At 48.8% G+C, this 25779-nt stretch overlaps 8 protein-coding genes across 10 annotated transcripts; 4 read left to right on the forward strand and 4 right to left on the reverse strand.

Moving 5' to 3' along the window:
• Nucleotides 1-1254: 1254 nt before the first annotated feature.
• On the forward strand, nt 1255-2810 carry LOC121602979 (tetratricopeptide repeat protein 1). Its single transcript, XM_041931728.1, has 2 exons — nt 1255-2073; nt 2156-2810. The coding sequence occupies exons 1-2, from the start codon at nt 1475-1477 to the stop codon at nt 2445-2447; spliced, it is 891 nt and encodes a 296-aa protein (XP_041787662.1). The 5' UTR covers nt 1255-1474; the 3' UTR covers nt 2448-2810.
• Nucleotides 2671-5404, reverse strand: LOC121602963 (persulfide dioxygenase ETHE1, mitochondrial). Of its 2 annotated transcripts, none has more exons than XM_041931713.1 (6): nt 5223-5404; nt 4604-4898; nt 3793-3937; nt 3359-3725; nt 3152-3270; nt 2671-3063 (listed from the first exon to the last, which is right to left on the reverse strand). In XM_041931713.1, exons 2-6 carry the CDS (start codon nt 4847-4849, stop codon nt 3005-3007), a joined length of 936 nt encoding a protein of 311 aa, XP_041787647.1. In that variant the 5' UTR covers nt 4850-4898; nt 5223-5404; the 3' UTR covers nt 2671-3004. The 2 variants fall into 2 exon arrangements, with proteins under 2 accessions (XP_041787647.1, XP_041787651.1); XM_041931717.1 differs by lacking the exon at nt 5223-5404 and adding an exon at nt 4970-5048.
• A 293-nt stretch (nt 5405-5697) lies between these two features.
• LOC121603012 (thioredoxin, mitochondrial) lies at nt 5698-7277 on the forward strand. The gene is made up of 3 exons (XM_041931756.1): nt 5698-6009; nt 6256-6411; nt 6537-7277. Exons 2-3 carry the CDS (start codon nt 6292-6294, stop codon nt 6825-6827), a joined length of 411 nt encoding a protein of 136 aa, XP_041787690.1. The 5' UTR covers nt 5698-6009; nt 6256-6291; the 3' UTR covers nt 6828-7277.
• A 188-nt stretch (nt 7278-7465) lies between these two features.
• On the forward strand, nt 7466-10373 carry LOC121602931 (EF-hand domain-containing family member C2). Its single transcript, XM_041931695.1, has 4 exons — nt 7466-7718; nt 7820-8361; nt 8437-9918; nt 9984-10373. The coding sequence occupies exons 1-4, from the start codon at nt 7668-7670 to the stop codon at nt 10195-10197; spliced, it is 2289 nt and encodes a 762-aa protein (XP_041787629.1). The 5' UTR covers nt 7466-7667; the 3' UTR covers nt 10198-10373.
• On the reverse strand, nt 10367-12550 carry LOC121603001. Its single transcript, XM_041931745.1, has 2 exons — nt 12463-12550; nt 10367-11181 (listed from the first exon to the last, which is right to left on the reverse strand). The coding sequence occupies exons 1-2, from the start codon at nt 12464-12466 to the stop codon at nt 10664-10666; spliced, it is 522 nt and encodes a 173-aa protein (XP_041787679.1). The 5' UTR covers nt 12467-12550; the 3' UTR covers nt 10367-10663.
• On the reverse strand, nt 11431-12270 carry LOC121602990. The gene has a single exon (XM_041931739.1). The coding sequence runs from the start codon at nt 12112-12114 to the stop codon at nt 11557-11559; it is 558 nt and encodes a 185-aa protein (XP_041787673.1). The 5' UTR covers nt 12115-12270; the 3' UTR covers nt 11431-11556.
• LOC121602942 (USP6 N-terminal-like protein) lies at nt 12074-19121 on the reverse strand. Of its 2 annotated transcripts, XM_041931702.1 has the most exons (7): nt 18940-19121; nt 14317-15528; nt 14089-14238; nt 13840-14010; nt 13549-13768; nt 12951-12989; nt 12074-12713 (listed from the first exon to the last, which is right to left on the reverse strand). In XM_041931702.1, exons 2-7 carry the CDS (start codon nt 15277-15279, stop codon nt 12559-12561), a joined length of 1698 nt encoding a protein of 565 aa, XP_041787636.1. In that variant the 5' UTR covers nt 15280-15528; nt 18940-19121; the 3' UTR covers nt 12074-12558. The 2 variants fall into 2 exon arrangements, with proteins under 2 accessions (XP_041787636.1, XP_041787640.1); XM_041931706.1 differs by lacking the exon at nt 12951-12989 and having other exon boundaries at nt 18940-19120.
• Nucleotides 19122-20567: 1446 nt separating this feature from the next.
• On the forward strand, nt 20568-24884 carry LOC121589820 (DNA repair protein complementing XP-C cells homolog). Its single transcript, XM_041908997.1, has 4 exons — nt 20568-20994; nt 21060-23643; nt 23714-24347; nt 24428-24884. Exons 1-4 carry the CDS (start codon nt 20741-20743, stop codon nt 24718-24720), a joined length of 3765 nt encoding a protein of 1254 aa, XP_041764931.1. The 5' UTR covers nt 20568-20740; the 3' UTR covers nt 24721-24884.
• Nucleotides 24885-25779: the final 895 nt, after the last annotated feature.

Raw genomic sequence — 25779 nt, forward strand, 5'->3', positions numbered from 1 at the left:
TTTGAAAAACACTGTGTGTTATAGTAACCCGAATCGAAAAAAAACGAGTGTAACGGAATACGTCGTTATGATGTAACGCTGGCAAATGTCATATTCTCTTAAGAAACTCTATTTGATTTTTAAAGGCTTTAAAAAACTGTTAATAATCAAATAGAGTTTCTTAAGGCTACTTGGGATATAGCAAATAAACACATCAGATTAAGCGTACACTGTAGCACGGTCTCATGATTACAACATACCTACAGCATGACGTATTTGTGGCAAAATGATGATCTGCAAGATGAAAAATACAACGCCTTGTTAATGTAATGCTTAAAATCAAGCATTTTATAACAAACTTATTAGCTCTCAGATGTGTTCCCAAGCGCCACAGATTAAGCTTAAACGACTGGAAAATTGAATATCCATAGGAAAAAAATGAAAGCTCCACAGCTTCATTGGTTTGATCAATAGATGGCGTATTACAACTCATCATTATATTGCTATCCTGTTCTTGCAATGTGTTTCGACAAGTTTCATCTTATCATGACCTATATAGCCTTATAACTTTCTGAGCAAAAATCTATGTGAATGGTCGTGTGGTCAGATACGTGGGTATCAACACCAACGACCATAACTCAATTCTCACTTGCTTCAGTGCTGGTGGTTTCCGTTGGAGTTTAGTATTTAAACAATCGTATCGCCGTTCTAGTTCTAGCGATGCATAACTTCAATGCGAAACCATACAACAGTACAGAGGAAATGAGAAAGCTCTCCTCCAAGCGAGGAAGCTCCACAGGTTGGGTATCCCACAAACAGATGGCGCCACCAGCTTTTTTGCTATTTTTAGAATGCATGAGTCGTTTGCCGTCTGCTAAACGAAGTCTTTCTATATTCCGTTTAGGTAGAGAATTTGAGGCGTTTAGAAGGCGTTTAGTGGTCGTTTAGTGGATTTGTGGCACTTGGGTTATCTGGTTTTATACAGGTCTTTTCCTCACGCAGATTTTCACGTGTGCCTCTTTGAGTTGAGGTTTGCGGCTTTCCTACGGCCCTTACCCATCAATTTAATTACATTAATACTAAACTGTTATCAATTCCGCTGCAAATAATCGAACAACATTGCGCACATTAAATTTAGTCAACCGCCAAGTTTGTTTACGTCGTGTCGATATGCGCGAAAGAGATGGCATGACACCTTTACCTTCACTTTACTGTCGTCATGTAAAAGAAGGGTAGAAAAAATGAGCGAGATGCAGCAATATTCGAACGTCAAAAACCCTCGCCATGTTGTACGGGAATATAACACAAAGTGCAGTACATGCCTGCGGAAGAAGAAGCAAAACATTTCAGCAAGGCTCCACAAAGGAAAAAACTGTAAATACGAAATTCCGTAGCCGTGCCCTGCGACAACGCGTTCCAGAAAAGTCCCACAGCTCGAGGTGACGAAACCGTAACACGCCTGCAGCATATCCTCGTCCCCATCTGTTTGGCTGGAATGGGCGACAAAGTGCTTCCAGAGGTTTCCAAAAGCGACGACGAACAGTTCGAGGATGCACAGAGCAAGGAAGATTTTAACGAGCGAACCGTCGACGAAGTTATCGAAAAGGTGATGGGACTGTCCGTCCGGAGGCCACCCGACTCGGACGCGGAAGAGTTTGTCGACTGTGTGAATGGGCCGGAGGTGCCGCAATCCCAAAAGAAACCGACGACAGCAGAGGAAGAGAATGAGTCATGTCGACAGGTAGCGGGAACGTCAGAAGAGGAAACACCACCCGAGGACGATCTAATAGACGAAGACTCCCAGCGGGACTACGAGTGTGGCCTGTCGGAGGAGGAACTGGAGGCGAACAAAACCAAAGCGGACGGGCTGAAGCAGCAGGGCAATGAGCTGTTCAAGCAGGGCGAGCACAGCCGCTCGCTGGACCTGTACACACAAGCGCTCCGGCTGTGCCCGCTAGATCGCAAAGAGGCCAGGGCCATCCTGTACGCGAATCGTGCCGCTGCGAAAGCGAAGCTCGACCGCAAACAGTCCGCACTGGAAGATTGCACCAAAGCGCTAGAGTACAATCCCCACTACTTGAAGGCGTTGCTCAGGTACCGAACGACAGGCTGGACAATCGACAACAGTCGCAGTGGTGCATCTTCCGTTCTCTAACCATCTTTCTATTTTTACCAGACGCGCCAACCTGTACGAAGAGACTGACAAGCTGGACGAAAGTTTAGAGGACTATCGGAAGGTGCTGGAACTGGAGCCGGGCAATGGTGAGGCACGGTCCGCCCAGGTACGGTTGCCGCCGAAGATAGCGGAACGCAACGAGCGGTTGAAGGAGGAAATGATGGGCAAGCTGAAGGATCTGGGCAACATGATACTGCGCCCGTTCGGACTGTCGACGCAAAACTTCGAGATGAAGCAGGACCCCCAGACGGGTTCGTACTCGATCAACTTTAACCAGGGCGGCAAACAATGACGCGTGGTGGGCGCGCGTGGCGTTTGATAGCGTGCCGGCGAGATGAACACGGCTGTACTGGCGCTGTAATGGCTCCGTCTTCTCGCTGCAGCAGAGGTAATGAAATTACGAGCAAAACATCTGTGAGCATATTTTAAACACTAAAACACCTACACACACACGAACACCACACATTTCAAGCTATGAGGAAAAAATAAAAGGGAATACAAGCATACAAAGTGCGTTTTGTTTAAAAGTAGCCGTTTTATTTTTGTAATGCAATTGTAGAATCCTTGTATAAGTCGAAAAACATGAACGAGGCTAACCCTACTACAGCTCCTTTGCAAGCGAAATTCCAAATTTGGACACAGTTTTGCAGTCTGATGGTAAAACCCAAGAAGATCCCAAAAGGAAAGAAAAAAAGCTACTACATCATACACACAAAATATTGCAACAACTTTCTAGGCCGATTCATACTTCTACTACCCTGTGACGTCCAACATCGTAAATACTTCCGGCTTTTCGGTAGCGAATATTTAAAACATCGCCTAGCCGCACTACCCGTTTATCACCAGAGTTTATGCGTCCTTCGGAATGTCAAACAAACCACACTCACGATTCGCCGGGACAGCTTTGTCTATTTTAGATAGGGCGTAATAAAAGAAAATAGAAAATGTTACCCAACGAAGGAACGCCACCTCCACACACGGTGGTGGAAAACTTACCGATCATCTTCGGATAAGGCAGGTTCAAATTGTTCATCAGCTCGACGAACGCTTCCACATCCTTCGTAAGCCGTGGATTGTACCGCTTCTCTTCTGCAACCGTCGTTTCCATGTTACCCCTGGGACGACAAAGCGCAAAGCACATTCAAAGATACACACACACACACATTTCCGCGTAACACATTTACACATCCACAGACTACTTACTTGTAATCGTGCGCCGGAAACAGCCGGAAGTTTTCCGGCAGTGTGAAGATGCGCTCGTGCACGGAACGATACAGCGAGCGGGAATCACCTTCCTGGAAGTCGGTGCGACCGCAACCTCGAATCAGCAGCGTATCGCCGGTAAACGCAATGCCCTGCTCCTCAACTAGGAACGTCATGCAACCGTTCGTGTGGCCGGGCGTGGCCATCGCTCGCAGCTCGTGCCGCCCGAACTGGACCGTTTCGTTGTCCACCAGATGCTTGTCCGCCTTGGCACCGCTGCTTTGCGAGATGACGCTTACCGTGCCGGGTAGCAGCTGCTTGAGGAAACCGGTGCCGGTAACATGGTCAGCGTGCATGTGCGTATTCACTGAAGAGGTGGAGAAATGAAATGGCAATATTAGAGAAGAGCAGTATTAGACAATATTACGCCTTACGGGCATATTTCAGCGTCAATCCAAGCTCCTTAATCAACTGAGCATCACGTTTCGCCTGCTCCAGTACGGGATCGATCAGGATGGCTTCCTTCGTCGTGATGTCTGCCAACAGGTACGAATAGGTGTGGGATTGCTCATCGAACAGCTGAAACGAACGAAACGGGCGTATTATCACTATCATTATCGTGTTACTTTTGGCAGAAGGATAGTAAGCCAAACTGTAGCTATTTGAATGGAATGTTGGAAATGATAAGCAACTTGTTTTATTTGCAGTCTCAGAGCGTAATAATAGAGCAGGTGCATCTCGTAGGGAGAGATGTATTTGTTGCATCATACTTCCGCTAGCGAAAAAACACGATAAGAACCGTGCACTCTTGGTGTTAAAAATAGCTGTAAAATCTTTCCCGTTATTGTGAAATTAATATTTTTTAGCTTTAAGTTTATCCATTCTCCTGCTCTCACCAATCCATCGGTTACCATAGTTATTTTAAAGGCAAACAAAAGTATTTTCCCTCGTGTGCGTATGTAATGGCCCACAGTAAGCGTGTTTCTTGGGAATCACATCCAGGAAATTAATTTAGCCAAGCTTGCTCCTAACATGACACAGCGGAAATCATATTACAGCATCAATACATACAAAACGAAACCATCTCTTATGCCATGCTCTTCATGATGACCCCCACCACGAATGTAATGACGCTTGTCAGACCCAATGCACTCCTATTTTGTCTTCCTACATTAGTTGTTCGTCCGAAGCAAGTTGCCCATTCCAGTGACGACGATGATAAATACACGAACAAGTAAAGCTCACCTGTCTGAAGAAGAAATCTTCCGTGAAGGACTTGCGTGGATCCATCATTTTCACCCCCTGCGCTAACGTTGCGGTCTGAGCAAGCGAACAGGTTGTTGACGACTTTATGTACGCCGCGGCACTGCTGGCAATCGTACGCACAGCCAACTTCGTCCCCTGCTGCTGGCTGGGTAGCACCAACACACTCGTCCCTGCCGCTGACACCGCTGCCGCCAGTCGTCGAACGCTAATGATGAGCTGTCGCATGGTTTCAACCCCTCGCTGTTTTTGTCTTGCCAGGCAGCTCACAAACACACTGGTCAGAAAGGGAGGCAATGGATAGAAACTTATTAACAGTGCACGATTGAATGCTGCCAAAAATTAAACCTTTATCTTCACAATCCTGATAAGCGGCGATAAGAACAAATGCGATGTTTAATACACATTTTGATAAGCAAAATGGATGAATTGGGAGCAACAAAGAGACTACTGGCAAAGTAGAAACGCGCCAGATGCAAATGAAATTGAAACCCATATTAAAAGCAATTGCGCTGATAATCATAACATTGTTTGTCAAGGTCACAAGCTATGCGTTTGTATTATCGCCGGGTGATGAATTAGAAGCGCGAGCAAAATTAACCTTTTGTCGTTGCGTGTGCCTTTGCGAGGCTGAAAACACTTTAGCCGAACTAAACACCAAACACTTGATCGAACGTCGGTGGTTCTTAGTAATTCACCAGCTGCATTTATATTTGCTGCTTATCGTGTGCACCGATAGCGTAGTTTGCGAATAATCTCCCCATCAACAGAAACAGCTGATTACGATAAATAAGCTTTATTTACTAATAACGAGCGGATCTGACATCATCGAGGCAGTGTGCAGTGTGTCGGTTTGTTGCACTACGTCACTGATCGCGCTGGATATTTTGTCATCCAGTGCAGAAGAGCGAATTGCCCATTTTCAAACCGTGGATTGACTTACGATTAATAAGCACAGTTGTGGAATACCGAAATATTACCGGATTTAATCCAATTAATTTACATAAAACATATTTTTTTCTTTTTTTTCAACTGTCACTCTTGACATTTCTTCAGATGTGGAAACGTCAAACACGCTGTTCATGTCCGCAATAACAAAAAAAAAAAGATTGAGCAACCAAAATTGGTTCCCCGTTCGGTGTCCCTTGTGTACAAATCTTTGGGCTAATATCCCCATCTTTTCCTCGTTATCTGAGTTTAGTTTTCTTTTCTTTCTACACTTCGCTGTTGTTAGCTAGTGGATAAGCGTTTTATTTCGATTGTTGTTGCATTAAATTTATGCTCGATTTATGTGTCTACTGTAGGCGGTGGTACGATAACTTTGGATAAAAAAAACAACAAACAAACAAACAAAACAAAGTAAAACAATCTACGGTGAAAAATAGAAGGTACTTATCACAACGAAACCTGCATACTGCAGCAACATAAACGCTTCTGAAAGGTTGTGCTGAGTGCTCTCTCGCAATTATATTGCTTTATGTAATGCCGTGCTGCTGTACGCACGAAATTGCGTGATTAGCATAGTGCGCGACAGATGTACCTAGAGGCGGGTTGTTGCCGCATGTCTAACGCATGTGCCAGAGCATTCCATATCTTCTTTTCTGATTACCTCTGATTCGTCACCCCTTTTCTAGCGACGTAAGAGATAATACACACACACACACAACACAATGCTCCGTATCTTCCGCAATGCCATCCTGGACAAACGCATCACCCGCAAGACGTTCTCCTTCTCAGCCATTGCGGCCAAGCGCTACGTCATAAAGGATCACTACGAGTTCGACCAGAAGGTAAACAACAACACCGCGCGAAGGCCACTCGCTCGCACAACAGCTGATAGGCTGCAGAAGTCGTTGCCCGACCTTGCACAGTGGGTTTATTTACCCCAGGTTAACCCTTCCCTCTTTTCCCCCAGGTGATAAACAGCGACAACCCGGTGATCGTCAACTTCCACGCCGAATGGTGTGACCCGTGCAAAATACTTACCCCGAAGATGACGGAACTGCTGGAACCGTCGGAGGAGATCGATCTGGCGATCGTCGATGTGGACGACAATGCGGAGCTGGTGCAGACGTTCGAGGTGAAGGCGGTCCCCGCCATCCTTGCCTTCCGGAACGGTGTGGTGGTGGACAAATTCATCGGCCTGGTGGACGCGAACATGATCGAGAATCTGATTGGCAAGCTGACGAAGAAAAAGGCCACCTAAGGACCGGCTGCACACAAACGGTCCCTGGGGTGTGTGTTTGTATGAGCGCGAGCGCGTGTGTGTTTGAGTGTATGTATGGTGGAACCGGATGCACGTGCACGGAGTTTTAGCGCAAAAGACGGGGAGGCGGAGATGAGCCGTGCCCGGGCACGGATTTCGTTAGATATACCAAGTTAGCCTAGGAACGACTACCCCCTAGAACGGCAGAAATGAGAAAAGTGACAAAAAAAGCAATTGTGTGCATTCAAAAGGTTCACATGTGGTGGAGTGCGAAACATCGCGACCTTCGTGCCACCCCTTCCTCTTATACTACTACGATAGGCATTGTGTGATTGTACAGTGATCGATTTTATTGTTTTGTTTTTTTTTCTGTAAGAGTCCACACACCAGGGGTGAAGCGATTTTATCTTTTAATTTACGATCGGAAAATATACGGGAAAGCGAAAACAACTCACCCGTCGTTCGAGTTGTGTGTATGTTGTAAGGCGACGAGAAATGTAGAGGGTTAATGTAGGAAACATATCCTTTCGTTATGGCCCACTTATCGCACTGTTCTGTAATTGTATCGGTAATATTTAATATGGCACCGCAACCCATAACCTTTCCCGGAGCATACCGACAGTACCGCCTCACGCATGCTCCAGCGAAGCTTAGCAACAACTCTAACCAGCTGCAACCGTCACTATTAGCAACGGTATTTACAGTTTGAATACTACCACATCTAGTCACAGTTGCCTCTTGGTCCCTGGCAGTCGTTGGTTAAACTTGTTTTTGCATTTGTGAACTCGGACCTGGTTAAAGACATTTTTCTTCATACAACGTTTGTGCATTGGTGGCATAATGTTGCGGTGCTCTGGATTACCATTTCTTCCCGGTAACACCTTCCAGGATGTGAGTCACCCCGGTCTTGGGCCGAATTTGGTATAACACGCTTTAATCGATTCGGATTTTGTTTTGGTCCTTTTCCCCCTGTTTCGGTTGGTCGCTCCCAGATTGGTCGTTCGAAGTTTCACAAGTCGCACCACTTCGATCAACGCAACCAGGTGTGCATTCTGGTCGACGCAAAGCGTCCCGGCATCGGCGGCAAACCGTTGCTAGCGACGGACAGTCCCGAGTACACGCTGCCCTCGCTGTACCCGCCCAGCTATGGCCCTTCCCGGCCGGGCTGGCTCGAGTACGACCGGCAGGTGCTGTGCTTCTACGGCTACTTCCAGGAATCGCTCGGCAACGTCGATCGCATACCGTACCAGATACGGAACGTGCGCATTCTGTACTACCTCGAGGATGACACGATGCAGGTAAGCGAACCGCGTACGCTCAACTCCGGCATCCCGCAGGGTTGCCTGGTAACGCGCCAGCGCATACCGCGACCGCCGCCGTACGACAGCGAGTTTACCTCGCTGCTGGACCTCAACATCAACCACACGGTGCAGCTGTTCGACCGTGTCTACACCATTACGGGGTGTGACGATTTTAGCCGCCGTTTTCTCAACCGGCTTGGTGTGGCCGTGCCGGGAGCGGTCGAGCAACCGAGGTAAGGCAAACCGGTCGGGTCTGCTTAATACTCAGACGCAGAGCAAAACAAAAAACAAAAAGTCCGCTTTTCCAGAGATCCTGCGACGGAGCTGCGCCAGCAGCAGGATTCGGCCAAAATGGCCCGCCGGCCGGCGTACAAAATCGATACGCTGGGCAAATTTCTCCAGTACGATCGGAAGGTGCTCCGGTTCAAGGGTGTCTGGGACGACCGGGGCAGCGTGTTCGGGGACGTGCACGAGCTCGAGGTCCTGTACCATCTTAGCGACGACACGTTCGAGATCAAGGAAAAGCTGCCGGTCAATTCGGGGCGCGACTCGAATGGGATGTTTCTGCGCCGCGGCCAGTTGCCGAAAACGTTCGACCACCTGCCGGCGATGGGCGCCAGCACACCGGTCACCGTGCTGAACGTGGTCGGCGGTGGCCTCAAGGGCGGCCGCTATCTAAACGACTCGGTCGGGATTGGCAAAGCGGACGGAAACTACTACCGGGACGCCGATCTGCGTATCGGGGCGCGCCTCAACGTGTACGGCCGGATGGTGCTGCTGACCGGGTGCGACCAGTTTACCGAGAGCTACTACCGCGAGTCGTACGGGCTGGAGGATTTCACCCCGCTGTACGGGTACAGCGCACCGCGGGAGCAGTTTGTGGCGGGGCGGCGCACCGAGCGGGAGCTGCCCCCGTTCAACGGCTGGGGCACGCACGAAGATTCCGAGGGCAACTGTCTGACGCTCGAGCCGAAACCGCCCAAAATCAACTTCCGCAAGTTCGTCGTGTACGATCGGTGCAGTTTGCGGTTCGGTGCGCGAATGGTTTCCAAAATACAGGAAAACAACGATCGCTTCTTCGTGATTAGCTACTACCTCAGCGACGATACGATCTCGGTGTACGAGATTCCGATACGCAACTCGGGCTTCCTCGGCGGCGAGTTTATCAAGCGCCGGAAGCTTGCCCTGCCCCAGCAGGACCCGTACGCGGCCGAACGGCCCGCCTGCTACGGGCCGCAGCACTTCTATCTCGGCGCCACCGTCCGGCTGCAGGACCACCAGTTTCACATCACGAATGCGGACATCTATGCGCTGCGCTTCATGGAGCAGCACTGCGAGGAGTTTCCGCTGTCGAATCTGGGCAAGATTGTGCGCAAGCTGCGCGATGCCATGCAGCCCCAGTACAAGGAGTACGTGGCGAAGCACATGGCTAAGATAGCGCAGGTCAAAATAGACGGGCGCACGGTCAGCACGATCACGTACGAGGCGCTGCGCGAGATACTGATCGAGCTGCTCGGGGAGCGCATCGTCGACCAGGAGATCGTGACGCTGTGCCGATTGTTTTCAGCCGAGTCGGAGCAGCCGGAACCGTGCGATCGGGAGCTCGTCCGGTCGGCCGTGCACGCCGAGCTAAACCGGGCGCTGTGGAGCGATCTGGAGCGCACCAAGGAGCACATCTATCATCTGGAACCGACCGGCGCGGAATGGCTGACGCCGCAGCGCATCCGAACGATCGTGAAAGCGTGCAAGATACCGTTGGACTGTGCGCTGGTCGACAAAATGCTGCAAGTGTAAGTGGTGTGGCCGTTAGTGGGGATTATGATTGCCAAAATGATTAAAGGTATGCTTTTTGCAGGTTGAATAAAAATGGAGAGGGCAACATTTCGATGGAAGATTTCCTGACCATGCTGAACCCGGTAGCCGTACCGAGCAAACCGATACAGCCGCTCAACATTAAGCACGATGTGTGCCACTTCACGCCATACCGCGTCACTGGAAAGCTGGTCAACTGGGATGAGCTGTTGGCGCACATCGACCTCGAGCGGACGTTGACGAATCAAACTTCTTAAATTTTGGCCAACTATCGTGTAGTAGCAGTGTGTGTGAGTGCTGACACGTGACAAGGCTGTTGCGTGCAGTAAATTTTGTGTGAGTGCAGTTTTACTAAAATATATTATTCTGGTAAATGGGGCTTTTTATGGCCCTCATGATGAATGAAATAAAGGGATGATTTTTATAAACAAGATCAGCTTAGTTACACTTTCATTCTCAAAGTTATGTTTTATTCACACTGTGTAAAGTTGGAAATATTCCGATTTTACCGCTCTAAACCGCTAACCTTGCAGCCAAGAGCAAATTATCGTACACCACTCTTCTCTTCTTCTTAAAACTGGATAAAGGTAAGAAAAGGGGTACACAGGTTCGTCCTCTTCTTTGGGCAGTGAGCAATGTTGTGAGCCTAAACTACACTCGAAAGGGCAGAAGTTCCTGTGAAACGGCTTGACCACCTGTGAACGAACACATATCGCGCAGCAACTAAAACGATAGCTGCTTTTCCGTCAGCTCATCTTCGTCTTCCTCGTCAACGACGGGTTGCTGCTGTTCCGGCGAGTTCAACATTATCGTTGGATTCGTTTGACCGCTCAGAGAAGGGTCAGTCGCTGACTGCTCCATCGGATCCAACTCTGTCTCCTCTGACTCTCCCGGCACAAGTGATACGTCATCACCGGTGTCTCTTTCTTTCGTTCTCTGCGCTAGATTTCCAGCCTCCGCTGCGCCATCGTCTTCTTCATTATCAAGCATAAGCTCGACGGCTGCCCCGTACGAGGAAAGCTCCTCGTCCGACAGCTGGGCGGCCAGCTGATCAAGCAAAAGGACGGCCGAGGTGGTACCAGCGGGCGGAGGATCGCGGCTACTTGGATGCTGGCCCGTTGCTTGCAACCGGAATATATCACAGGTACGGTCGTACGACGTTAGGCTAATGTCGTTCGTTGAGGTTACAGATGTTCCAGTCAGCGAGTGCTTCGTTATGCTTCCACCATCCATGTCCGAAACTACAAGAAAGGGGTGTTAGGTTTTAGTTGCTTCGCGACGCTTTTTGCTGCGATACGCAGTTGCCCAAACTCAGGCAGAGCGAAATGTTTAAATCAAAAAGATCGCGCACTCATTGAAAACTTCCATGCTTGGCAACCATGTTCGAGACTACGGAATAATGTCATGCTAAGGGATGCAACAACTATTGCCAGCAAAACTATAGAATTTTTATAGAAATTAAAACACAACTTAACTACAACAATGGTAGATCCGATAACGGTACACAACAAGCTTTATGTGTAAATTATAATAATTATTGCATAGGAAAATCAATACGCCGAATCAAACGTTTCTCGCCAACTGTGTTGCATGCCGCGTGCCAAAAAAAAGAACGATTAGCACATTTTGGTCGCATCGTAGCACAAGCACTCCGAGATCGGTAGCGGTGGGAAGGGGTTTTTGTACGCCTCGGAGAACGCCGGAACCGGAGCCTTCTGCTTGACGCAATCGCGCACTGGCAAGGGCGCGTCACACTTCGGTGGAAACTTAACCTTGCCGCAGCCGGGCACCTGCACGCGCAAGCATAGGTCCTCCTTGATTTTGATGCATTCCGGCGCCTCAACGCTGGGAGCGGGCGAGGTGCAGCTGGTCTTCTTCAGCACCGGCTCGCGTCTCCGGCGGGTCATGTTGAGCAAACCGGCATCGTCGCAGCTAAACTCGCGCGGCTTCGGCGGATCTGGACAGGGTCGCCACATCTGCGGGCTGGCCACCTGCAAGCGCTCCGGCACGGTGCCCTCGAACACACCCAAATCTCGGGCACGGTCTTCGCACACTTTCTGCTTGCACTTCTCACTCCCCGTTCCCGACCGGTTCTTAGGGGTTTTCGAGGACATTGGCCGTACCTTAGGCACCATGCCCAGATGGCCGATGGTTTCTTTAACAATTCGATACATTCTTTGCTCTGCTGGATTAGATGATGGATGATTCAATACGAACGTTCCGTAGTTCTCTTCTTCCTTGGCTATGGCACCGGGGTTACACTTTGAATTTAGCTAAAAGACTTAAAATTTTGCTTCCGCCACTAACGACAGACCGAAATCGAATGAACGTTCTCTGGAGCTCTTGCTACAGTGGAAGCTTCACACACCAACGGTTACTAAGATAGCAAAAAAGACAAAGCACATAAACCGCCTTTGATCTTCGATTTCATGATGGTGCAAGTGTATGCACTGCGAACGGGGTTGCTCTTTTTTATTTTTGAGTATTGGTATTTGCCTACTTTACGCACAGATTACGCTTACCCATTTTGTTGTTGTAATTCTCACAAACCGAGAGAACTACGCAGAGGAAGGACGACTACCGCAATGGTTCCGCGTCATATTATGCTACACCGTTCTTTACAAGCGAGTACTTTCTTCGATAATTCTATCGTTATCACAATAGTCATCAAACGAGTCGATGATGACGAGGGAATTTAAGCTGGTCGCCAACGAGGTACCGGTATCGAACGTAGTGAAACTCTGGATTGTGCGCAACGAGCTGGTACTAACGCCTGCGTTTTGGGCACGGCAGGAGAGTTTATCAAAACGGACAGGTTTTTTTTTTCGTTTAAATGCACACACGAATGGTTGTTGAGCCGGCACAGCCGCGGTCGGAAAGGGGGGTGGTTGCAACATAAAAATAAATGAAAATAAAAACATACGTATGGATGAATGTACCCGGTTCGAAGGATTGGGATTTTGGGTTTTAGAGCATCAATCTGCGAAACTGCGAGTGATTAAACCATTACCTTTGACTATACGCGCAGTTTTTGGCAGCCTTTGCAAGCCTGCAGGTTTAGTTAGGAGCAGAACAATCGTAACGTTAGGAGAAAAACAGAGTCATTATTAGTAGAAGCTTTGCTAATGTGGATGGCATTGGGCGGTTGCTTTTTAGCATTTTTTAAATGTACGAGCTAAACCCCGACCGACAATTTATGGACGAAGTGTACCGATGTAACACAGATGAGCACAACGCACAGACACGATGCATGGGATGGTTTCATTTTGTGTGTGTTTAGGATGGGATATGAGATTGCACGCGACCCTATGGTTAATTATGGCAACAATACACAACAAGAAATTCTTAACAAGCTGGCAGCACATTTAAAAAAAGACACTACAAGAACTAGCATAAATGAAAATACTACTTAGTTTAACGGAATTATCAAACAAAACGCATGGACAACAATCAACAGCCCATGGAGAAAGCTGTAACTAGCTACATACCAACTGTTATCAATGATTTCAAGCCTTTTTTAATGAAACCAACGGACAAACAAAACTGAAGCAAATAAGCAAATCGCACATGCCACCGATAAAAAGAACAACACGTAACAACGTACTAACCTGTATGCAGTTGGCTCACGGTATCTTCCGTAATATCATCGTAATCTTTCTCCGTGCGCTCGTCGTCTTCATCTTCCGCCGTAGCGGCACGGTCTCCGGCCCCCTGTTCGCCATTATTGTACTGTTCTTCTTCCTCCTCGTTCTTCGATTCGCTGCGATACAGCACCGTCTCCTTGAGTGCTATCTCTCGCTCCGAAAACTGTTCATTGCGATGGCCGATCTGTGTATTTGAAAAATAGAAAAATCTATAGCATTTTCTTCCACAAAAGAATATGACGCACTTTCACTTACTCTGGCCTTTGTGGAAGGTTCGACCGTTTGCCCCCGTGGCATTGTGGGTAGCTCGTTGGCGGATGGAGGTGGCAGATTTAGAAGTTTTAGCTTCTTCAGCTCGTCCATCGAACTCTGAAGCGCTTTTATCACATAGTCATCATCATAGCCGAACTGTTTGTGCAGCGATGTCTGCCACAAAGGTAAGATTGGAAAAAAAGGAAAATAAATGACCAGGTACAACGAGTTTCTCATCCGCTCAAAACTCACCTGTAGGAAGTCCGTCACCTGATCCATGTCCTTCATCCGAAGAAGCTTCGTTTTGTGAACCTTTAGTATCGTGTAAGCCATCGCCGTTAGTACGCGTTCGCCGTACATCATGTAGATGTCCCACACCCGCAGACAAAGACTGAAGGGTATCTGCAAGGCAATGGGTTCAACAAACATTGCCAATCAATTTAACGCACAGAAAGTCCGACCCCACCCGACACAACTTACCCGCTCGATGAAGATAACAAAAAACCATTTCAACGAGTACAGCACCGAGTGTACCTCGTGCTTGTCGAGATGTTTCTTCACCTTAGGCAAACACTTGGTCAGGATGCGGTCGTGGTGCGCCAGGAACCGCATCAGCTTCGGAAACCCCACTATATACAGCCCGTGCATGGCGTAGCGCTGATTCGTCATCAGTACGTCCAGCGCCCAGAACGTGTCCTCCTCGTCGAAGTACATCAGCAGCACCGCGGCGACCGTCGACATGCCCTGGCAGTACCCGACCTCGGTATTGTACATACTGTACGCGGCTAGCACGCGGAACAGGCTCTGCTGCTTTACGCTGTACCGCTCGCGGTAGAACACGTGATTGCGGAACTGCCGGTTCACGTCGAAATCGATCTGCCGTATGTCGGGACTGTGGCGCCGGGCACAGTCCAGCATCCGGTCGTACATGCCCCCATTCTCCCGGATCTGCCGGTCCAGGTCGAGCAGCTTGCGCCAGATCGCCGAGCGCATCCGATCCGGGATGCCTTTCATTACGCGCCGGCGCAAATTTTCCTTCGTCGCCGCCGCGTCCCAGTTTTTGTGCATCTTGACCCACTTCTTCACGCGCTCCATCTCGATCCGGTGCTGCAGCAGTTCCGCCTCCTTCGACTGGGCCGGCGCCACGGGATGCAGGAAGCCGTACCGGTCCGCCTGCGTGTAAACTTCGAACATTGGATCTTCCCACGCATCGATACTGTCGCACTTGCGGCCCTGATCGTAGCGCAGGAATATCTCATCCCGCTCGGCGTTCGCCCGCTCGAGCAAGAGCAGCTCCTCGTCAGTCATCGTCGTGCCAGGAGCGACCGCTACCGTGTCGAGCTTCCGGTCTGCTGTTGCTGCTGCTGCTGCTGCTGGCGGGTTTAGCGTCTGTTTCTGTTGCTGCTGGTCGGACGACAAGCTGTACCGATCGTACCTGGTCATGGACGGATGGACGCAGGCGACAGTCCAGTCTGGCGGATTGGGCTTGCTGCTGGGTTGCGGCTATGGCGGCTGGCAGGAACTGTGGCACGATGCGTACTACTGGCAACATCAGCATTGCTCGCTGGCACATTTTTCCATCCACACGCCCAGATGCAGATTGGAAGCAGCTGGACACCGGGTGGGACACACCCGTCCTGGTGCGGTCACACACTTTCCGATTGGGGCAGGATTTTCTTTTCTACCAACGAGCTGGAATGAAACGAGCGAACAATTAGTAGGCTGGATTCTACTACCGACCTAGTGGGGCCTTTGATCTTTCCACTTGGTCGAGTTCTTAATTTAAAATGCAACGAAGAAGAATTAAAAAAAAAACAACGTAAGCATTCCCCGTGCGAAAGGTCGATCAAACGGAGAATTTTGATGAATCATCCGACAGAATGGAATTGTACGACCTGCGCGATAGGTGAAATCGCACGTCCGTATGAAGCAACTATATCGTACTTTTGGCTTTTAAAATGCCTAGATTGCCCTCTTCTAGTCGTGAACCGAACAACAATTCATTATTCATAAGCTGAAACTGCACTTATCACGTGCAAAGGGGCGTAAATAATGAGCTGCCCACCGTGGCAAACAATCCATCGGGCAGTTTGCGCTAGTGGTGCGCCAAGCTTATCGTACCGTTCAACTGGTTGGGTTAAACCAAACCCTATCGCCGTCGCTGGCCCTTTCCGCAACGATATATGAACGCGAATGGTGTCCGAATATGTTTCTTCTCGTTTACTGGCACAAGCCAATGGTGGTGGTGGAGCCAGAAAAATGAGTTCGATTATAAATAAAATTTTAATTCTGCTCTAATTTAGGGTTCAGCAACCGTCGACCAATGCACAATCCAATTTTACCAGTTGCATCGTCGATGTTCGTCCGACTGCTCGTACCGTACCAGCTTCGTACGGACCAGCATGGGTCGTGGGCACGGTGCCAACATTATTTATGCTGCATCTTCTTCTTTTATTTTTATGCAGCCATGGTCTCCACCACTTTCGCTTCCGCATTTTGAAGTCGAAAATCGGCCACGTTCAAAAAAGCGTTACGTTGTCGTACCCAAAGAGACCCTAATCCTCAAAGCCTACTTACACCCGGAGGTTGGGGTCCACACGATTCGCACGTTTATTCCATTTAAGTTTGTGTTGCATTTGTCTTGTGCATTCGGCAAGCCGGCGAACCGTGAGAAAGTTTGCCATTTGTACGCGACGTGCCGCCGGCCTGGCTTCGACGTTGCTTGGGGTTCGTGGTGGCGAAAAGCTGGCAAACAAGGGAGACTACTGTGTGCCAAACCGAGCGGTCTCGATTGGGCGGCGAGCTGGCAGAGCTGAATAGCATTATCATGCAGTAACCTTGAATGGACGGCGCGGCAAAATATAAATTTCCAGACCATCATCATTTTGGAGTCGGTCGGCCATTCCATTATGCAATGGGGCGACGCTGTGCTTTATTTGTGACCGTTTGTAAATCGCGTAGTTGAATGCACGTGAGAATAGGTACCAACAGTTAGCCTAAAACACCGCCTAAACATAAGCTTAGTGTCTTTAAAATACATCCAACATGTTGGATGGTTCGCAATGTCCCATAAAAATGACAAACTGATGATAAATAAAAAATGGCAAACATTATTTTCATCAAAATGAAAAACTCGTTGGTGGCCGCGCGCTCTACTCCTCCCATCCCACGATCACCTCTTTAAAGGGTCATCCACTTCTCGATCTTCGAGGGCATATGTAGCAATGTCGGACCAAAACGGTAACCAACAACGACATCAAGGCAGTACGCAGTAACCGGTGGCTCGTGAAAGTTTCTTCACCACCTTTTCGGCCACGGTGTTCGGCACGCATCGTTTACTTGGGCCTGGTCATAAATGCCGGTCAGCACTGAACACCGAGCTCGAGCTACCAGCTGCTGCTGCTGGCGATGGTTGTTATACTTGATTGCTGTTTGGCGCTGGGCAACAACGACGTTTCCTCTCGGCATCCATATCTATGCTTCTCCCGTGTCTTGTGCGTGTACATCTCCAGCATTTTTGCCAAATGAGGAATAGCGGAGCCCTTCTGTGAAAACTGCAGGGTTTCGCTTACACGCGGCAGCTGTTGCAGTGGAAATTTGTGCTGGAATCATTACGGGACACGCGACAGCGGGTGTTCTCGCTCCCTTTTGCGCATCTGCCAGGGCACAAGCTTTTGCACCTTGCTACCACCCCACATGCAGCTGGCGGCAAGGCATCATGACACCGCAAGGAGAAGGATTTTTTGTTATCGTCGACGAGAGACGACCGGTGTTGCGCCGGGAAATGCAAACAAAAACAGCAGTCACACACACACACACACACACACACACACACACCACACACACACACACACACACACACACACACACACACACACACACACACACACACACACACACCACACACACACCACACACACACACACACACACACACACACACACACACACACACACACACACACACAAGCACAAGCACAAGCTCGCGCGTATGGCTTTCTTCATTGCCACCGGGGAGCGTCTTGGTTTTGCGTTTTTGTTTTCTTTTTTAAACAGCTGCTGTTTATCTTATCTATCGCTTCACCGCATGTACATTAGCGTCAAATATCACGAGCTAATGAACTCAGCAAGAATGCGGAACCAGCATACACACACACACACACACTGTTGCGGCGGAAGGTTAAAGCATTGTTTCTACGCCATATCCAACACTGCCCGCTGGTTGCGGACTGCCGAGACCACGATGACGCAGTCCTCTCGCAGTCCCAATCACAATTATTGCTTACAACATCGAAATTCCGGTTATGCAAAGTGTAAGCCCGATGTCGGACACATGCACACACTCGCGGGGTATTATGGGAGCGCCGTCGCCACCGCCACCAACATGGTGTTGATTCCGTAACACAACACTGGGACCGTTTTTCATGGAGTTTGGAGGAGTGCGTTAACCACAGATGGCAATGCGCGTGTGGGAGACTCCGATAACGCACACTACTGGGACAAACGATTAAGAGCAGCGACTGCCATTTCTGCGTTCGACTAATCACATCCCGTACATAGCTAACCCTTCTCCCTCTCCCCACCACACCTTTTCTGAAAGGGCACAACTAGCTTAGTATGTGTGGCAAGCGTTGCTAATAGCAACGTAACGAGGCTTTTCCGCGAAAGGTTTTGCGAATGCTCTTTCTAGGTACAGTTTCCAGCGCACTGTTCACCAAACACACTTCCCTTTGGCACACAACAGCTTCCATCAACAAAAGGAGGGGGAAAGGTTTCTCGACAGCGTTCCGCACCTCTGGCTTTGGTGATGGATTGTTTTTCCTTTCACAATGCGTTTTTCGTCGTCGAATTAGCGATTAAGCACACAATTTCAGCAACACATACACAACACCCCTCTAGCAGGATGCGAATCATGATAGATCCAGCGATAAAGCACCATACGCAAGAAACATAGCGAGCTTGAAATGCTTTACATTTCTGCAAGCGAGCGAAGACGCTACATGTTCTCTGCCACATTCCATTCAACATCACTACACCACATTAAAACTCTTGTTTCCCTTTGCAAATTACACAAACACTACAGAAGCTTACAGCCCGCGCTTACCGAACTTTAACATTTAATGATCTCCACTCCCACTTGCGACTGCAACCTGTTCTTCTTAGGGCGGAAAGCGACGAAAATATCTCCCCCAAACAGCGGCACACAACAAAAGCGCGTCCGACGTCCCGAAACGTTTACAGCACACACAGTCCCCGCCCGATTTAGCCGAGCCGTCCCGCTGCCCGCTGGGCAAAGCGACGGAAGGAATCATTGCCTTTCGCGCATTTTCGCATGCCTTCTTTTTCCCCCCTACGGCAAATTTGTCAAGCAGCTCGTCGAGCTACCCGTCCCTGGCTCCGCTGTCTACTCTTCACCTGAGCGCGCTGGCCAAGGTTTAGATGTGCTAGTGCGCCAGACGCCCAATCGCTGTCAGCCGTCGTCCGTGCTCATCAGTGTGGCCAGATTTTTTGGCGGTGTTCGGTAGGATCGTCAAAATTTTATCGGTCGTTTTCGGTAGGAGTTGCAATTTCTATCGGTAGTTTTCGGTATGTTTTGAAGTGTTAAGCGAAGGGAGGCGGGGGGGGGGGGAGGGGGGAGATGCGAGAAAATATTTAAAGGAAATGCATCAGATTTGGTTCATAGCGGTCACACTAACGAGGCCTTTCTGAAGTGTCAATCGGAAAATTGTACTAGGGATTCTAAGCCAACGAAGGATTGAGATGCACATTTCGTTTTGAGCAAAGGCGTGTGCATACTATGAAACAGAAGAGCAAGCCCTCTAACCAGGCTACATTGATCAGCTTACTTTTTCTCTCTAGTTTCATTGAACATTTTTGCACACTTTCTCTTTCGCTCTACTTACAGGGTTTCCCACGATTTATTGGTCAGTTCCCATGATTTTTTGGTGCGTTCCCACGATTTTTTGGTCGTATCCCATAGATTTTTGGTTCGTTCCCATAATTTATTGGTATTTTCCGATTGGATATCAATACAATTGGACCAAAAAATTCTGGGAAACGACCAAAAAATCGTGGGAACGCATCAACAAAATATGGGAACCCACCAAAAATTGATGGGAACCGACCAATAAATCGTGGGAAACCCTGTATCCTGATGCTCTCTAATTATTTTATTCATTATTCTTCACCGTTTTTCTTTTCCGTTCGGACGTCAAATTGCACTGGATAATCGTTGCGATTCGTCGTTCGACGGTATCTGTCAAATATCATTCAAATTTTGACAGGCCTTCCGATAAAATCACACGCGAAAAAGTAATGACACATGCTCAAAAAATCTCGACTTTCACAGATTAGGAGGTACACAGTTTTCTAATTTTGATAGATATAATTTTAAATCAGTACAATAAGCTTCAACAATTGTCCAATGCAGTATAATTTTACATTTTGCTAAAAAAAATTACTCTTAAAAGCCAGACATATTAGAATTTTCTGCACGAATCGTGTTAAATAAATGATAAAGGATGTGAAAATATTGAATTAAATAAAAAAACACCGAGTAATCTAATGTATTTTAGCCGAACGTGAAATTCAGCTTTTGCGAATATTCGAGATATGCAAATTCCTGGGAAACGCACAAACCGCGCATCTCAGGAACAGACTGTATTGAAACAAATCATCACATCTCACTTGTAGTTAACTTGACATTGCTGCCCCGTGCGGCAATTGCAAGAGCACTGCCTAAGCTCCTGGTTGTCGTAGCTTTCTGTCAAAACTTTGGCGGGCTTTTATTCCAATTGCACGAACTGTGGCAATTGCTCAGCTCTCCGTCCCGGTGTGTGGTTCATTGTTTCATTGTGGCGTGTTTTTGTGCTAACGTTCAAACACACTCAACCTTCACTGAAATCATGAGTGATGAAGAAGATATTCTATCCGGTAGTGAGGAAGGCGACGATTTTTCTGCCAGCGAAGACGAATGGCTGCCCTCAAAAGATAGCAAGAAAAAGGCCGGCAAAGGCAAGTCCAAGGACGAAAGCAGTTCCGCCGAAGATGAGGACGAGGATGAGGACGATGGTTCCAGCTCGGCAGATGAAAGCGACCTGGAAGATTTTGCCACCAGTCCCGCCAAGAAGAAGGGAAAACAGCCGACATCGCGGAAAAGGTTAGTGTGCATTGTTTAGTGTGCCTGCTAAAGTGATCTATTGAATCACGTCCATTCCTTTGCAGAGCGGCCGGCAAGTCGCCTTCCGGTAAACAGCCGGGTGGCAACAAAAGAAAACGCCTGTCACCCGGCCTGCGGGATCGGCTCTATCAACAGTACAAGAAAGATTTGCTCAAAGAAATTACCCCATCGAAGGCTCCCCTGACCAGCAGCGTTACAGACATCTTGCAAAAATGCCAATACCAGCGCAAAACGAAAGTCACTGAGCAGGCACCGAAATCGTCCTCAGCGGCGAACGACTCCGATAGCAGCGGGGATGATCATTTGGTCGATCCGGAAAAGTTGGACCTGGGAGCGAAGTTCTTCGACAAGAGCGCTCCTCCGAACGAACGACCATCGGCAAGCAAGGAGGGGGAGGAGGAGGAGGACGGTGGTCCTCCCCAGTTCGATGTGAACGCCGGCATGCGTCTGTCGGACAGCTCGGACGGCGAAGGAGGGGAGCGACATATCGGTGAGGAACCATTACTGCCAGCCTCGATTCCGAAGCAGGCCGCTGACAAACTGATCAGCCATATCAATCAACAATCGAGTGAATTTATGAATTTTACCAATCTCGACCAGTTCACGGCCAAGGTGGAGGAAGCGAAAAAGTTTCTCATGAGCTACCAGCAGCGGGAAACGATCGCCGATAGCGCTGCCGGCCGCGATGCTGACGCATCACAAACGAGCGAGCAGCAGAGGGAGAATGTGTCCAGCTTGCTGGCCATGGGTGAGAAGGAACCTGGGACGGGGACGAAACACGAGGAGGACGCCAGTTCGGACTCGGACTGGGAAGAGGTGCAGACGGGTGAGGGCACGGTGGGAAAGGAGGAAGAGGAAGCTACCATACCTTCCGCCGAAACTGCCGCCGGTTGGCAGGTAACGATAGAGCTGGAAACGGCACAGAGCAAGCGTAAGCGCAGGGAAGAGCTGGAAATGGAATTGTACATCAAGCGGGAAATCAACCGGGTGAAGCGCAAAAATCAACTCAACTACCACAAGAGCAGCGTGCTGGGGGCGATTTGCATCGGGCGGCGCTTGAACGGAATCATCAACGGTGGCACCATCCGGGGCCTGTTGATGTCGATCATGCAGACAAGGTGCGCCGAGGCGAAGGTAAAATGGGACGAGAAAAAGATGAAAAGCCTGGCGGAATGGTACAAACAGGAGTTTGCGCTCGTGTCGAACGAGTTTCTTGTACCGCGCAATGGAGCGCATTGTAGCTTTGCCCTCTCGCTGGCAGTTTACACGCGTAAAGTCGCCTGCCGGCACGATTATATTCTGCTGTTTTTGGCCTGCCTTCGATTGGCCGGGGCACAGGCACGGCTGGTGCTCTCCGCCAATGTACCGCCCAAGCGGCCGCCCCTGAGCGACTTGTGCCCGATGTCCGAGCGTCAGATAAAGGAAAAGTTTGAAAAGCGTGTATCGAATGGTGGCGAGGCCGTTGGCTCCAAGCAAGAGGAAACTTTGAAAGCACCTGAAGAAACAGTACAACCGAAGAGCATTGACTTGAAGAAGGAGGACCATGGGAACCCACCGAAAATCGCTCCGCCCAGTACGGTAGACGCCGCGGAAAGGAAAGAGAAACTTCCAACGGCAGCGAAAGAGAATCCGCCGGCCCCATCGAGACGATCGCCCCGAGGTAGTAGCGGCACCGTACGGAAGGATACCGCCCAGCCAAGGCCACCAACGACCCGAAGGAAAGCATTAATGACACTGAACATTCCTCAGCTGGACGGAGGAGATGATCGATTGGTTGAAACAAGCCTTCCGGTGGCACGTCGTTCCCTGCGCTCCAAATCCGTTACAGCCGTACAAGCAGAATCTCCCGGATCATCCCCATTCGCAAAGCGAAAATCAAACACACCGACCACTGCAAGTGACGCATCTAAATCACAAACTATTGCCACTCGTAAGAGAAAGCTTTTCACTGCTGCTCAGCCGGAAGTTAAAGCTGTTCCACCATCACCACCACCACCACCAACAACAACATCCAGGCGTACCTCAGCGAGAAAAGCGGCAAAGCAGGCACCGGAAACAAAGGAGCCGAAAGTTAAGCGAAGGACGGTTCGTTCAGATCCTCCATCGGATGATGATGCTTTTGAGGTGAAGAGTAAATCCAGCGAGAAGAAGAGTGCTTCTTCTGGCAAGAACGTAAAACATGATCCGAAGGTTCCAGTAATTGTATTGGAAGACATTGCAAACAAATCTACCGAAGACGACAAGCAGCTTCTGGGTGACGGCGAGGCAGCTGCTGTCCCAACGTCTGAGGAAGAAAAGACACCTTCGAAAAAGGCGAAAGCCACGCGAAAACGTGCCACTGTAACCCGGAAGCAGAAAAGCGCCCACGTGTCGGACGACTCCGCAGCAGACGACAGTGACTTTGAGTTGCCTAATAGTGCGGCAAAGGAGCGGAACAAAAAGCGAACCAGCTCAGCAACGAAGGCGAAGAAGCCAGCACGTCCATCGCCGCGTCAAAAGCAGGCCGGAGGTGAACAGGGCAGCAAACAAAAAACGGATCTGTGGATAGAATTCTACAACGAAAAATCGAAACGATGGCTTCCGTTCGATCTTGCAAGCGAGCAGATTGATTGTGTGGATTCAATTATGGTAAGGTTGGAATTTGTTCCACCCTATGGCGATTGTATAGTGATTTTTCCCATTTATTTTCTCCCCCCAGCGCAATGCCTCCAATCCGATAGCGTACGTGTTCGGGTGGGATAATGAGGGCCATCTGAAAGATGTAACCGCCCGCTACGTGAAGAACTGGAACACGGCCTGTCGAATGCTGCGCGTGGAGCAGGCCTGGCTCGAGAACGTGCTGCGCCCGTTCGTTGGCGAGAAGAGCGAAATGGATCGGCTGGAAGAGAAGGAGCTGAACAAGCTGGACGCCGACAAACCGCTGCCGAAAACGATCAGCGAGCTGAAGAACCATCCGCTGTACGCGTTGCGCCGGCATCTGCTCAAATTTGAGGCGCTCTATCCGGCGGAACCGCCCACGCTTGGGTTTATCCGCGGCGAGGCAATCTATCCGCGCGAGTGCGTCTACACGCTGCAGACGCGCGAAAAATGGTACAAGCAGGGCCGGGTCGTGCGTCCATTCGAAACGGCCTACAAAGTGGTCAAATGCTGGAAGTACGACCGGCCGAATAACAATTGGCTGAAGGATCAACCGTGCGATATCTTCGGCCTCTGGCAGACGGACGAGTACGATCCGCCGACGGCAGAGAACGGTGTTGTGCCGCGCAACGAGTATGGCAACGTGGAGCTGTTTACCGAGAAGATGCTGCCGAAGGGGACGGTCCATCTGAAGCGTACGTGTTTGTGTATTATTCTTATTTGATTTTATGGATTTTTTTTAAAATAAAATAATTTCTCTCTTTTTCGTCTGCAGTGCCGGGTTTGAACAAGGTTTGCAAGCGGCTCCAGATCGACTGTGCGCCGGCACTGACCGGGTTCGATATGGCGAAGATGCGCGTGGTGCCAGTTTACGATGGGTTTGTCGTGTGCAAGGAGTTCGCGGAACAGGCGGTCGAGGAGTGGTACAAGGAGATGGAGAAGGAAGACCAGCGGGAGCAGGAAAAGCTGGAAAAGCGTGTATACGGCAACTGGAAGCGGCTTATCAAGGGACTGCTGGTGCGCCGCAAGCTACAGAACAAGTACAATTTCGATAATCTAGCGCAGTAGTAGAGGGAGCGTGCGCATTGTAATGCGAATCTACCTACGAAGTACAATCAAACTTCTTCTCTCTTACACAACACATTTCAATCGTACCTTATCCAATTGTGTGTAGTATTATTTTTACATGTTTATCTTGTTACGGGTTAAAATATACATTTATCTCTTTTGTACGCAAAACGTGTTTACGTTTAGGAAACATATTTAACTTTTAAGTTCTCTCCGACTCTTACAAGGGATAACTATCTAAATGTTTGTGATAAAACCGTTCCGCCAACAAGCAAGAGAAACTTTGTTGAACGTTCCAGCGTTTAATTCGATTCTTTCACGATTGCTTGAGCGTGTGATCGCTGCATGTTTGTTTACTAACAGCTTGTTAATACTTGTTTCGGACGCGCCCTTGGTGGCCCTTTAAGCGATTGAGTGATGTCCAATCGAATCTCCAAAGATTCATGAATCTTTAAGGAATCATAAATGTATAAAAATTCACAAATTTTCAAAGATACATTAAACGAAGATATAATAGAAGAGTATGAATCTATAAAGATTCCTTCATCCATAAACTTTCATAAATCTCGAGAGATTTATGAATCTTTAGACATGTATCGTATTCAACTTATTGAATTTTTACTATTCCGTGGTACTCGCAAGAATTAGCAACATGCACGCTCTTTGGTTCAAGCCTCGCATGGACCGTATCCCCCATAGCAAGGGCAAACTGTGCGCAGTACTTTCCGATAAGTCTCGAAAGCCTTGTATTGGCTGGTATATGTATGACCATGTAGTTTAACACGCCAAGAAGGAAGAATAAGCGTTAGCTTAATGAAAATTTGGAGATTTTTTGAATTCCTTGTGATTTATTCATCTTTTAAGTTTCAACAGTGTTTAGAGATTCACCAATTTCCAACTAAGATGCAGAATCATTGAGTCATTTGAAAAATCGTTAAAATTTATGAATCTGAATAAGATTTACCTTACACTAATATACACACCTGAGTCATGAACAACCGTTGCAGCCATCTAAAAATATTGACGTGAACCTTCCAATCATTCAAAGAGTAAATCGTA

This window comes from Anopheles merus, chromosome 2R (assembly GCF_017562075.2).
Source record: "Anopheles merus strain MAF chromosome 2R, AmerM5.1, whole genome shotgun sequence".
Lineage (NCBI taxonomy): Eukaryota > Metazoa > Arthropoda > Insecta > Diptera > Culicidae > Anopheles > Anopheles merus.